Raw genomic sequence first — 12806 nt, forward strand, 5'->3', positions numbered from 1 at the left:
GGGATTCATTAATAGGGGGATTGAATTCAGGAGTAGAAAGGTCATGTTACAACTCTACACATCTTTAGTTAGACCACACCTGGAGTATTGTATTCAGTTCTGGTCACCTCATTTTCAGAAGGATGTGAAAGCTATGGAGAGGGTGCAGATTTTACCAGGATGTTGCCTGGATTGGGAAACAAGTCTTATGAGGAAAGGTTATTAGAGCTGGGACTTTTCTCTTTGGAGTGTAGAAGGATGAGAGGAGACTTATAAAGGTCTTCAAGATTATGAAAAGCATAGATAGGGTGGAGAGTCAGCATCTGTTTCCCAGGGCAGGATCAGAAAACACTAGCGTACATATGTACTCTATACAGGCCACCGCCTCCCCCTCGCTTATGCCCGGACCGGGGCCTCCGCCTGCCTCACTCTACTGAGGCCGGGGCCGCTGCCTCCCCCTCGCTTTTGCCCGGATCGGGGCCGCCGCCGCCTACATTCTGCTCGGACTGGGGCCAGGGCCGCCGCCTCCTTCTTTCTGCCCGGACCGGGGCCTCCACCTGCTTCGCTCTGCCGAGGCCGGGGCCGCCGCCTCCCCCTCGCTTTTACCTGGATCAGAGCCTCCGCCACCTACCTTCTGTTCGGACTGGGGCCGGGGCCGCTGCCGCCTTCCCTATGCCCGGACCGGGGCCGCCGCCGCCTCCTTTCTGCCCAGACCGGGGCCTCCGCCTGCTTCACTCTGCCGAGGCCGGGGCCACCATCTCCCCCTCGCTTCTGCCCGGACCGGGGCCTCCGCCTCCCTCACTCTACCGAGGCCGGGGCCGCTGCCTCCCCCTCGCTTTTTACATTTTACACCCCAGTTACACAGCAGTAAGAAAGGGTGTGACTCGGTCAACCCCGTCAGAATCCAACCGGGTCCCTGACTTACTTCAGAGGTAGTTAGAGAACCCAATTAAACTTGCCTAGGCCATGTCCACAGGTGATTTGCGACTAGGTATGGTCCGACCTAGGAGGGGAGGCAGGCCCCTCCAGCCCGGGTAAGAAACCTGCATAGGAGAAGGCCACTCCGATATAAAACCTATGACCCAAGGACCTCGCTGCCACGTCCCAGCTTGCTTGGCCACGGCACACGAACCATGGGTGTAAAGGGTGGGGCCAGTACTGCGCACACTGCACTCCACCTAAAAGCTCCTTTGCGCAGGCCCGAGGACATGTCCAGGTCCTCCCCCTCAAAAGATGCTCACAAACTCAAACTAGCATGCTGGAACATCAGAACCATGCTCGACAAGGCTGACAGCCACTGACCTGAACGCCGATCTGCCCTCATCACACATGAACTCCTCAGACTTGACACCGACATAGCTGCTCTCAGTGAAGTCCACCTTGCAGATGTAGGCAGCCTCCAAGAACGCGGTGCGGGCTACACACTCTACTGGTCTGGCAAGCCTATAGATGAATGACGCCTATCTGGTGTAGGCTTCATGGTCAAGAACTCCATTGCCTCCAAACTCGAAAACCACCCGACAGGCCACTCAGACCGGATCATGTCCATGCGACTCCCACTTCAAAACAAGCGTCACATCACCCTCATCAGTGTCTATGCTCCAACCCTCCAGGCGGAATCAGCAGAAAAGGACAAGTTCTACACCGACCTGCGCAACCTCATCCAACGCACCCCTACAGCCGAGAAAGTTGCCATCCTTGGCGACTTCAACGCTCGTGTCGTCAAAGACTCAGAAACCTGGCCAGGAATCCTGGGCAAGCATGGTGTCGGCAAGTACAACGACAACGGGCGCCTCCTGTTGGAGCTCTGCACAGAACAGCGGCTTGTCATTACAAACACTCTTTTTCAGCAGAGGGACAGCCTGAAGACTACCTGGATGCATCCCCGATCCAAACACTGGCACCTCCTGGACTACGTCCTGGTGCGAGAAAGAGACAAACGAGATGTGCTCCACACCAGGGTCATGCCCAGCGCGGAATGCCACACTGACCACCGGCTGGTTCACTGCAAGCTCAACCTTCACTTCAAGCCAAAGTCCAGGAACAGTAAAGCCCCCAGAAAGAGGTTCAATGTTGGAAACTTGCAGTCAGACAAAATGAGAGGAAACTTTCAGGCAAACCTCAAAGCAAAGCTCAAGGATGCAATCCACCTCACGAACTCGTCCCCTGAAACCCTCTGGGATCAGCTGAAGACTGCCATACTGCAATCCACTGAAGAGGTACTGGGCTTCTCCTCCAGGAAAAACAAGGACTTGGCTGACGAAAACAACCAGGAAATCCAGGAGCTGCTGGCAAAGAAGCGAGCTGCCCACCAGGCTCATCTTGCAAAGCCGTCCTGGCCAGAGAAGAAACGAGCCTTCCGAGGCGCATGCAGCCATCTTCAGCGCAAACTCCGGGAGATCCAAAATGAGTGGTGGACTAGCCTCGCCAAACGAACCCAGCTCAGCGCGGACATTGGCGACTTCAGGGGTTTTTACGAGGCTCTAAAGGCTGTGTACGGCCCCTCACCCCAAGTCCAAAGCCCGCTGCGCAGCTCAGACGGCAAAGTCCTCCTCAGCGACAAGATCTCCATCCTCAACCGATGGTCAGAACACTTCCAATCTCTTTTCAGTGCCAACCGCTCAGTACAAGATTCCGCCCTGCTCCAGCTCCCTCAACAGCCCTTAAGGCTAGAGCTGGATGAGGTCCTCACCCGGGAAGAGACATATAAGGCAATTGAACAACTGAAAAGTGGCAAAGCAGCAGGTATGGGTGGAATCCCCCCCAGAGGTCTGGAAGGCTGGCGGCAAAACTCTGCATGCGAAACTGCATGAGTTTTTCAAGCTCTGCTGGGACCAAGGAAAGCTGCCTCAGGACCTTCGTGATGCCATCATCATCACCCTGTACAAAAACAAAGGCGAGAAATCAGACTGCTCAAACTAAAGGGGAATCACGCTGCTCTCCACTGCAAGCAAAATCTTCGCTAGGATTCTCCTAAATAGAATAATACCTAGTGTCGCCGAAAATGTTCTCCCAGAATCACAATGCGGCTTTCGCGCAAACAGAGGAACTACTGACATGGTCTTTGCCCTCAGACAGCTCCAAGAAAAGTGCAGACAACAAAACAAAGGACTCTACATCACCTTTGTTGACCTCACCAAAGCCTTCGACACCGTGAGTAGGAAAGGGCTTTGGCAAATACTAGAGCGCCTCGGTTGCCCCCCAAAGTTCCTCAACATGGTTATCCAACTGCACGAAAACCAACAAGGTTTGGTCAGATACAGCAATGAGCTCTCTGAACCCTTCTCCATTAACAATGGTGTGAAGCAAGGCTGCGTTCTCGCACGAACCCTCTTTTCAATCTTCTTCAGCATGATGCTGAAACAAGCCATGAAAGACCTCAACAATGAAGACGCTGTTTACATCCGGTACCGCACGGATGGCAGTCTCTTCAATCTGAGGCGCCTGCAAGCTCACACCAAGACACAAGAGCAACTTGTCCGTGAACTACTCTTTGCAGACGATGACGCTTTAGTTGCCCATTCAGAGCCAGCTCTTCAGCGCTTGACGTCCTGTTTTGCGGAAACTGCCAAAATGTTTGGCCTGGAAGTCAGCCTGAAGAAAACTGAGGTCCTCCATCAGCCAGCTCCCCACCATGACTACCAGCCCCCCCACATCTCCATCGGGCACACAAAACTCAAAACGGTCAACCAGTTTACCTATCTCGGCTGCACCATTTGATCGGATGCAAGGATCGACAACGAGATAGACAACAGACTCTCCAAGGCAAATAGCACCTTTGGAAGACTACACAAAAGAGTCTGGAAAAACAACCAACTGAAAAACCTCACAAAGATTAGCGTATACAGAGCTTTGTCATACCCATACTCCTGTTCGGCTCTGAATCATGGGTCCTCTACCGGTATCACCTACGGCTCCTAGAACGCTTCCATCAGCGTTGTCTCCGCTCCATCCTCAACATTCATTGGAGCGACTTCATCTCCAACATCGAAGTACTCGAGATGGCAGAGGTCAACAGCATCGAATCCACGCTGCTGAAGATCAAACTACGCTGGGTAGGTCACGTCTCCAGAATGGAGGACCATCGCCTTCCCAAGATCGTATTATATGGCGAGCTCTCCACTGGCCACTGAGACAGAGGTGCACCAAAGAAGAGGTACAAGGACTGCCTAAAGAAATCTCTTGGTGCCTGCCACATTGACCACTGCCAGTGGGCTGATCTCGCCTCAAACTGTGCATCTTGGCGCCTCACAGTTCGGCGGGCAGCATCCTCCTTTGAAGAAGACCGCAGAGCCCACCTCACTGACAAAAGACAAAGGAAGAAGAACCCAACACCCAACCCCAACCTACCAATCTTCCCTTGCAACCGCTGCAACAGTGTCTGCCTGTCCCGCATCGGACTTGTCAGCCACAAACGAGCCTGCAGCTGACATAGACATTACTCCTCCATAAATCTTCGTCCGCGAAGCCAAGCCAAAGTAAAAGAATACTCTATACATATCAAGAGAGGGAAGTTTAGGGGAGACATCAGGGTTAAGATTATTTTTTTAAAACTTGGAATGCTTTGCCAGAGATGGTGGTAGAGGCTGAAATATTGGGGGTATTTAAGAGACTCTTATATAGACACATGGATGAAAGAAAAATAAGAGGAGGGTTTAGTATATATTTTTTTTAAGTAAGGGATTTATGGGTCAGCACAACATTGAGGGTCAAAGGGCCTGTACTATGCTGTATTGTTTTATGATGGCTGACCAGCATTTTCTGTTCTTGTTATATCTCATTATGGGTCTTGGGTACATTCTCTGCAGTGATCAGGCAACAAATGCAAATAAATGCACCCCAGGCAATATCAAATAGGAAAGTGGAATATTTCCTCTTGTTTTGTTGCAGAATGAACAAATATGATGCTGCCTTTTATTTTAAGCTACTTGCCATCACATAAACCACCTAAACAAGGAAACAGGTCAAATTAGATTTGGAAAAGCTGATTAAATCCTAAAATGGCTCTCTACCATAATAGTAGTGCTAAATGCAAAGTCATAAGGAGAAGCCCTCAAAATGCTAGCTTTAAAAAGCTATTTCATTCCCAAATGTGAAAAGATGTCTGACATTAAGAGACACTTAGTTTGGCATATGGATGATAGAAAAATAGAGGGCTATGACAAATGAGTTCTTTTTGGTGTATATAGGTTGGCCGAAGGGGCTGTACTGTGCTGTAATGTTCTATGTTCTATCATACACTACTGTAAAAACTAGCTGTTTCAAAAATCTGATATACACGACATGCCAATTTTCCTTTTCTTCTTTCCAATAAAGCAAATCACTTACAAAGGGAAAATTTAAACTATTCAAGTCCCCAACTTCATCTCGTTGATTAAGGGAAAGCCCAAAATTCCATATCAAATGATACAAGACTGTATTTCTTAAAAGTATAGAACCTGTGAGAAAAGCTTGTATTAAACAATTCACAAACTGACTTTATTAGGGGCTATGGTGATCTTCATTGATACGAGGAAATACTGAAATGATATAGGGGACTTACTGCGTGGAAAACTAATGAAAGGGATTTTGTAAACGCAAGCGCCCCCATCAGCCAATGGATCTTGAAAACATCATTGCTAAATGAAAAGAATGCATATGGTAAATATGTTAATCACATTTATAATTTAATTACATGATAAAAAATTAATTTAAATCCAAGCCTAAATCACTTAACATTTACAATGTCTGTATTGTGAATATGTAATCAACTTAAATGCTTGAATGTGCATAGTTTCCAACATGAATTAGTCACTGAAAATTTCTAAGCCACCATTAAGCATTTAGGCAAAATGTCCTCATATTGGAAGTTTAATTTATCTTTTAGTCTATAATCACTTCATGTGTTTATGACCCTCATTTAGGCGCAATTTTACTGGTGCAAACTTCCCTCCAATCCCTTTATCACTAACTAAACATTCATATGATAATCAAACATGGGAGCAGAATCAAGCTTCATGCAGATAAACTGAGCAACTATAAATATTGCAGCTGTCATCACAGGGATCACACACCCTGGTTTACAGTCACGGAGTTTCTAATTTTACTGTAGGATTTTTAGGATCACATCCCACAACTCCATTCTTTTTGCACAGAAATTCAAATTTGCAAAAAGCATTTCCCTATCTACCATATATACATTTACACCTCACCAGCAGCAATTGAGAGACACAAACAGATGGGTTAAGTTTAACACAAAATTTAATAACAAATTAACAATAACAGTATTTCGGTACACAATCTTTTGTCTGGAACCCTTGGGGGACAAGTGTGTTCTAAATTTTGGATTTTTCTGGATTTCAGAAAGCCCACCCAAATTGTGTTGCCGTACCCACCCCCACCCTATTCCAGTCGCAAACCCCCCCTCGCCTGCTGGACTCGGGCTGCCGGTCTCTCGTACGCCTGACTTGCGCTGCCTGTCTCTTCCCCCCCCCCCACCCCGCCCACCGCCCGTCCAACTCACCTGCCGGTTTCCTAGCCGCCTGCCCCGCGCTGCTGGTCTCCACCCCTCGCCCGCCGACTCGCGCTGCTGGTTCTCCGGCCGCCCAACTTCCACTACCGGTCTCCCCACCTCGTGCTACCGGTCTCCCCACCCCCCCTCACCCGCCTGACTCGTGCTGCTGGTCTCTCCCTGCTGGTCTCTCGCCCACCCGACTCACACTGCCGCCTCTCTCCCAACTTCCCAGATTTTAGATGTCCAGATATAGGATCGTGTACCTGTACCTCAATAAACTTAAACACCCAAACATAAGCCTTTATGGCAACTCTACATTAACAGCAGATATTTATAAGATGCATGCAGAAAAAACCCCAGACCATTACAGTCCAAGCTCAAAATGCCCCAAAAGAAAACTCCCAAAACAAAACCTCAAATCAGTCAAGTTGGTAAGTCAAAAAGGATCAGCTCACAGAGTTTGATCTCCAGGCTTAGGATTCTTAATTTGGTTGCACACTGGTCTTTTGTCAGATGTGGAGACAGATGGCCACGATCACTATAGACTTACGATCACTGTAGACCTACGACTTCCCTGAGTTTCGAATCTGGCACAAACCACCTTTAATTTCTTCACAAGGAAATTTTCAACCAATGACCTAGTCACTACATGAGCTTCATGTCTCCAAAGCCTACTTTAGGATTAACAAGTGACTTTCTGTCACACATGACTTCCCCTCTAAACACCGTCTTGGGTCATCAAGTGACTCCTGTTAGACGAAGTCCTCCTCTTGGAAGGGGGGACTGGAGAATCTCAGGTTGCGCACACACACACACACACACACACACTGGATATCAGGGTGGCACAAACTGCTGTCAGGACAACAGTGCTGGCTCCCGTAGACAAAGTAGTTCAGTCTCCTTTCTCCCACTGAAACTACTGGGTGAGCACACTGACAGTCTGACTGTCTGCCCTCCAACCGACAAACCCATTCAAAAACTCAGCATGCTGGGCTCTTCAACTGCCCCAGCACATGCCTTCAGCTCCCTCGATTGGTAGAGAGAGGTTGACAGCAGCGGGCATGCTCTCCGCGAACCCACCGGCTTCCAGCACGTGGCTCTCGCACTTTTGATAGCTGTCAGATTTCCCAGGACTGTTTCAGTGCTTCCCACACAGCTGTCAGTTTTTCACAGTGCTACTTGTGCTTCACAGCAGAACACAATCCTTTCTTTTCCTGTAGATTCAGTCCAGTCCCTGGTCCTAAAATAAAATTCTCCAGGGTCCAATAATAACTCTGATATTTAGTTTGTTGGAGTTCATTATAAACTTGATTGAGATATCAAGATACTTTGACCAAGTTCAAAATCTAATGATATATCAACTATTTACATAATCTAATCATGAAAATTAATTCCAAATATTTTGTTTAACTCCAGAAAAGTACAACAACAATACTACAACCCCGCTTAAAGCTTTATAAAATCCATGTCTAATTTCATGTAGTAGGTCCAATGTCTTATGTAATCACATGGTACCTGCGTTTTCGGAGAGTGTAAACCCACACAACTCCAGCCAGGAAAAAGAAGAAAGCCATGGAGATATAGAGTTTAGGGAGAGGGATCTCCCCTGCAGACAAGTAGCTGCCAGGGTTGTATTCCACTATTGTAATCTGTGGAAAAAAAAACAGGTTAACAGGTCATATTCACAAATATAATTTACATATGCATTAAAATTCTTATTTGTTGTAGCTTAAAAGGTACTTTGTTAAAAAAAAATCCCAACTACCATTGTATAATTGAAATTAAAAACCAATTAATCAATACAAAAGATCATAAATATTAATTTACCAGTGTTACATCACAGACCAGCAGCAACAGAAATTCACCAAGGCCGTGTCTTTGTTTTCTTTCAAAACACTATATTTATTAATAATTACTAATATAACACATTAGTTAAATCAAACTCAATGACGAGTGTGTGTGTGTGTGTGTGTGTGTGTGTGTGTGTGTGTGTGTGTGTGTGTGTGCCTGCCTGTGTGGCACTACAGTTCTGCAAAGTCATTCCAAAGTTTACTCTTGCAAATCGAGTGTGGAAACATACACTCTTAAACCAATGTCCAGAAGTAATCATGAAGGAGGTGGGAGAGACTGAGTGACTGAACTGCTGAAAACTCACAAATCCTTGTTGAGTTTCTTGCTGAGAAATATCCTTTTGGACAAACGGTTGTTACATCTCCCCTTTTCCTTGCATGGGGAAACAAAATGGGCAACTTCCACGATGCTTCCCCAACTCAGGTATGATACACTTGAAGTGATCTTTTCTTTGGTCACGGAGTGGTTCAATAATTCTCGTACTGTGAGAATCAGCCAAATTGTCTGTTTCACACAGTCACTCAACCTCAGTGTTCCATGAGATGGTCGGTGGTCAATAATGAATAATGTTTCCTTTAGCGTTTCACTCATACGTCTCTTACCACCTGTGTCCCTGGATAAAGCAACAAATATTCTCTTTTCTTTCAGTGTATCAACTTTGGGTATAGTCTATACTGGATGTTGTCAGCTAGCCTCTCCACAGCTGTGAATGGTTGCAGATGGTACTAGACCTTAAAGTGATACTCACACTACATGAAATAGAAGATCATAATACCAGTGCAAGAAAAAAAGAAAAAGGTGTTACCATAGTAGAGAAAAGTTTTATTTGTGATGTTGGACAAGTTTATTGATGAACATATTAAAGGGAAGTTCAAGAGCCTGATAGCAGTTAGAAAAAACTGTTTTTGAACAAAGAAGTGCCAGTCTAAAGGCTTCTGTATCTTCTAACCAAAAGGTAGCAGCAAGAGGTTGTAACCAGGGTGATGGGAGGCTTTTATGATGTTGGCTGCCTTCCTGAGGTAGCATCTATGTCCTACATGAATGTCTTTAATGGAGGAGAGGCCAGTGTCTGTGATGGATATGGCTACGATTCCTACTTTCTGTAGTCTCCTGCATTTCTAGCATTTGAATTGGGTATTAGTGCAATAATAAATCCACAATTACATGGAAATATTCTCCATTCTGTAGTTCTTTTCTTTAGAAGAAATTAAGATAAGGGATATTTACCAAATATTTCAGTGTATAAGTTGACTGGCAGGTAAGTCGGGTCCCATTTTCAGCCTCATTTTAATGGTTTTATCATATATCGAGCGTACAAGTTTACCCCCAAAAATTACAATGACCAAGTTGTTGGGTGTTGGCTGAGGGTTATCATGGAGGCCCCAGCAAAATGACGAAAGTATGAAGTGAGTTTGAAGTTAAAAGTAATTGAAATGGCCAAGAAATCTAGCAACTGTGCTCCTTGAATAAGCCATTCAAAGACCATGTGCGTGAAGAATGGAATACATGGATGATGAGTGAAGAAAAATTGTTCACAAAAGGTGGGGCAATGTGTGCTGCATCACTTGATGTGCTGTGTGACTTTGTGATCAAAGCATGCGATAAAGTGGAAGTCGAGACTGAAATAAAATTATTTAAAAAGTGCGGTATCTCTTGTGCAATTGACAGTACGAAAGATAATTTATTGTGGGTCACTGATGATGAAGCTGAAGCAGCCGCATCAGATACAGATTGGGACCCGTATGATGACTGTTTAAACAGTGAGATGTGCTTGCCGCCATCTTTGCCTCAAACAATGACAGTGATTTTTAAGTATTCTAAATATGTTTTTTTCCATAAAAATTTTGTTCTAATACACTGGTAGCATGAAAATTTGTTTTAGTTTTTTTGGTTTTTCAAGGATCAACTTGTACGCTGAATTGATTTTCAAAGGTGCGTTAAGCAGTTTTTTTTTTAGTTGAATTTAAGGTCTAAAAAGTATATCTGGCATACAAGTTGACCGCATTTCTGAGAGATATTTGGAGGGTTTCAAGACTTGACTTACACGCCAAAATATATGGTAATTGGAATGACTAAAAAAGTTCAAGGTGATATGGATATGGAGCATATTTCCATGAAGTCACTTTGAAGAGGATATAAATTTAGCATAATTAGTAGAAATGATTTGATCTTTATTTCAGAGAATAGTGGAAGTTTGGTAAACATTGCCTGAAAGAGTAGAGAGACATATAGAGTCAAAACTTTTAAGCATCCATGTTACACCCCAAAGCAAGGCAGTAGCATTAGTCATTCTTATTTTTCTTTCCAGCCTGCCTGGACATTTTGTACAGTATAAATGTTTGGTTTTTAAGTTCACTTATGAAGTCAGGTCAAAAGCTTAATTTAAACTGATATTTGTAACAAGCATTTCCTTTACTCCAGCAAAGGAAAATTCAAACTGTTATTCAGCAGCAAGGATAACCTATTTTGGGCAAGATACCAGAAAGCAGGCAATGTCCCCAAATGAAAGAAATTGACATTTTTTTTTGTTAAACAATAAATGGAAAAGCAAAGTGATGTTGATTATGGGGCTGCAGTCTGAATAATAAAATACCTTTTAAATGTGACTGTTGAACACAAAATTAAAGTTTATACCTGAAACCAAAATTTCACTTTTCATTCATTCCCAGCACTTTTTTATTATTATTATTTTTTAATGTATACAGAGATTTTCACCTAAAAATCATAATATCTGATGGCTTTAATTAAAAATCATTTATCCTATGCTCCACTGTGCCTTTGTTGTACTTACATCCATGTCAAATTTGATAGACTGTAGAGATGTTTTGCCACTGTAGCAGTTATGAAAGTAAAGACTATAAAGTCCTTGTTCCTCATCAGTATTGATTGTAAATGAAAACTGTTTAAGAAAAACAAAACATCAGATTTGCAGAATTTTCCACTTTAAGTTACTCTGTGCATACATTATCTGGATTATTAAGTACTATCATCTTACCATGAATGAATAAGATGCATTGTTTTTTCGCAGTGATACAATTTCTGTTGCAACCTGTTGGATACAAACAGCAAGTTATTATTATACAGTTGTTTTACATTTGCATCTCTGAAAGCAATAATTTATGGTATGAAATTATTCTGAAGCTCCTTATTTAAGTTGTCATTATATGTCCCCATCATTTTGTCACTGCAATGCAGCCGAAACAGTCTCTTATTATCATGCATGACTGCCAAATATAAAAAAAGTAAAAATTAATTTTAAAGGTCAGGATTTTACAGTCAAAATAATAGTAAAGTTTTCAATGTTGAATGAATAACTATTTCTCAAGTACATACAAACACAATTGCAAAAATGTGTTCACTGACTATGAACAATTCCATGCTTCTCCACTGGGGGTACCACTTTACAATCTTTTCCAGTGTAATTATGGGAAATCAGTCTTGAAATGCGATTAAGAATAATTCTCATTGTAAAATATTCTGAAAACTTGCATTTGTTGCAAGAGTGAAAAGTATTTAAAAAAATTATGTACAAAATCAAAACTACAGCCCTGCAAATATACTGTCCTCAAAGATGTACAAAGTTAGTAGTTTAATTGGTCACACAGGTATATTTGGGTGGTGTGGGCTTGTGATGCGGAAAGGCCTGTTACCATACTGTATCTCTAAATTTAGAAATATAATCACATTCCATGTGATATTAATTCCACAATAATTATTTCAAATTAATGAAATTGTTTACAATTTTCAGTTATTTCAAGCTTTATGAAACATTTAATTAAAAATTGAACTTAATTCCTGGTTTGAAGTGTGTGACATTTCTTCAATGTCAATTTGGCAGCGCTTTCATTTCAACTCATACCTAACTAGATAAAGGGAAGTTCAGGAAAGTTTACGAAAGAGGCTCTGAAAGCTCAGTGGTTAGAGCACTGGTCTTTTAAACCAGGGGTTGTGAGTTTGCTCCTCACTGGGGTCTCATTTCTGTGAGAGGAACTGGACAAAATGACGACTCTGTCTTCTTTATAGTTGACAAAGTTAAAGAATTTCATGTATTTTACATTCGAAATGTAGTATTATGTGACAATAATGGAACCTTTACATCACAGAAATTGCTAGATTGATTGGAAGTAATCTTCAAAGCCCACATTGACCACAAATACAGACATTATTAAATACAGTAACTATTTTTAATTTTTCCACAATATCCAAAATAGAAACCACACACATCTATTTAATATACTCAGTGCAGAATTTGCTTAATATCTGATGGTTGGTAGGTTAGCTCCTGTAAATTGACCCTGGTATTGAGTGGTAGGATCTGGGAGAGCTGATGGGAATGTGGGGAAATAAAATGAGATTGGCAAAATAGGTGTTTGATGGTCAATACAGACTTAGTGGGATGAAGGATCTGTTTCCTTATGTATCCCTCTAACTGATACCTGAAGAGCTCCGGTCTTTTGCTAATAAAAGCCTTGGTTTGGATCAA

General features: G+C 43.3%; 1 protein-coding gene across 3 annotated transcripts in view; it reads right to left on the minus strand.

Annotated features, from left to right (window-relative positions):
* LOC138736609 (protein GPR107-like) overlaps positions 1–12806 on the minus strand; it is a 122841-nt gene that overhangs the window by 82842 nt on the left and 27193 nt on the right. For all 3 annotated transcript variants that reach the window (XM_069886397.1, XM_069886402.1, XM_069886407.1), the window contains 4 exons: positions 11319–11372; positions 11115–11222; positions 7988–8121; positions 5522–5597 (listed from right to left, as the gene is read on the minus strand). In XM_069886397.1, the coding sequence (XP_069742498.1) occupies positions 5522–5597; positions 7988–8121; positions 11115–11222; positions 11319–11372 (372 nt within the window). The remainder of the gene's footprint in view (positions 1–5521; positions 5598–7987; positions 8122–11114; positions 11223–11318; positions 11373–12806) is intronic.

The sequence above is a fragment of the Narcine bancroftii genome, chromosome 1 (assembly GCF_036971445.1).
Source record: "Narcine bancroftii isolate sNarBan1 chromosome 1, sNarBan1.hap1, whole genome shotgun sequence".
Classification (NCBI taxonomy): Eukaryota; Metazoa; Chordata; class Chondrichthyes; order Torpediniformes; family Narcinidae; genus Narcine; species Narcine bancroftii.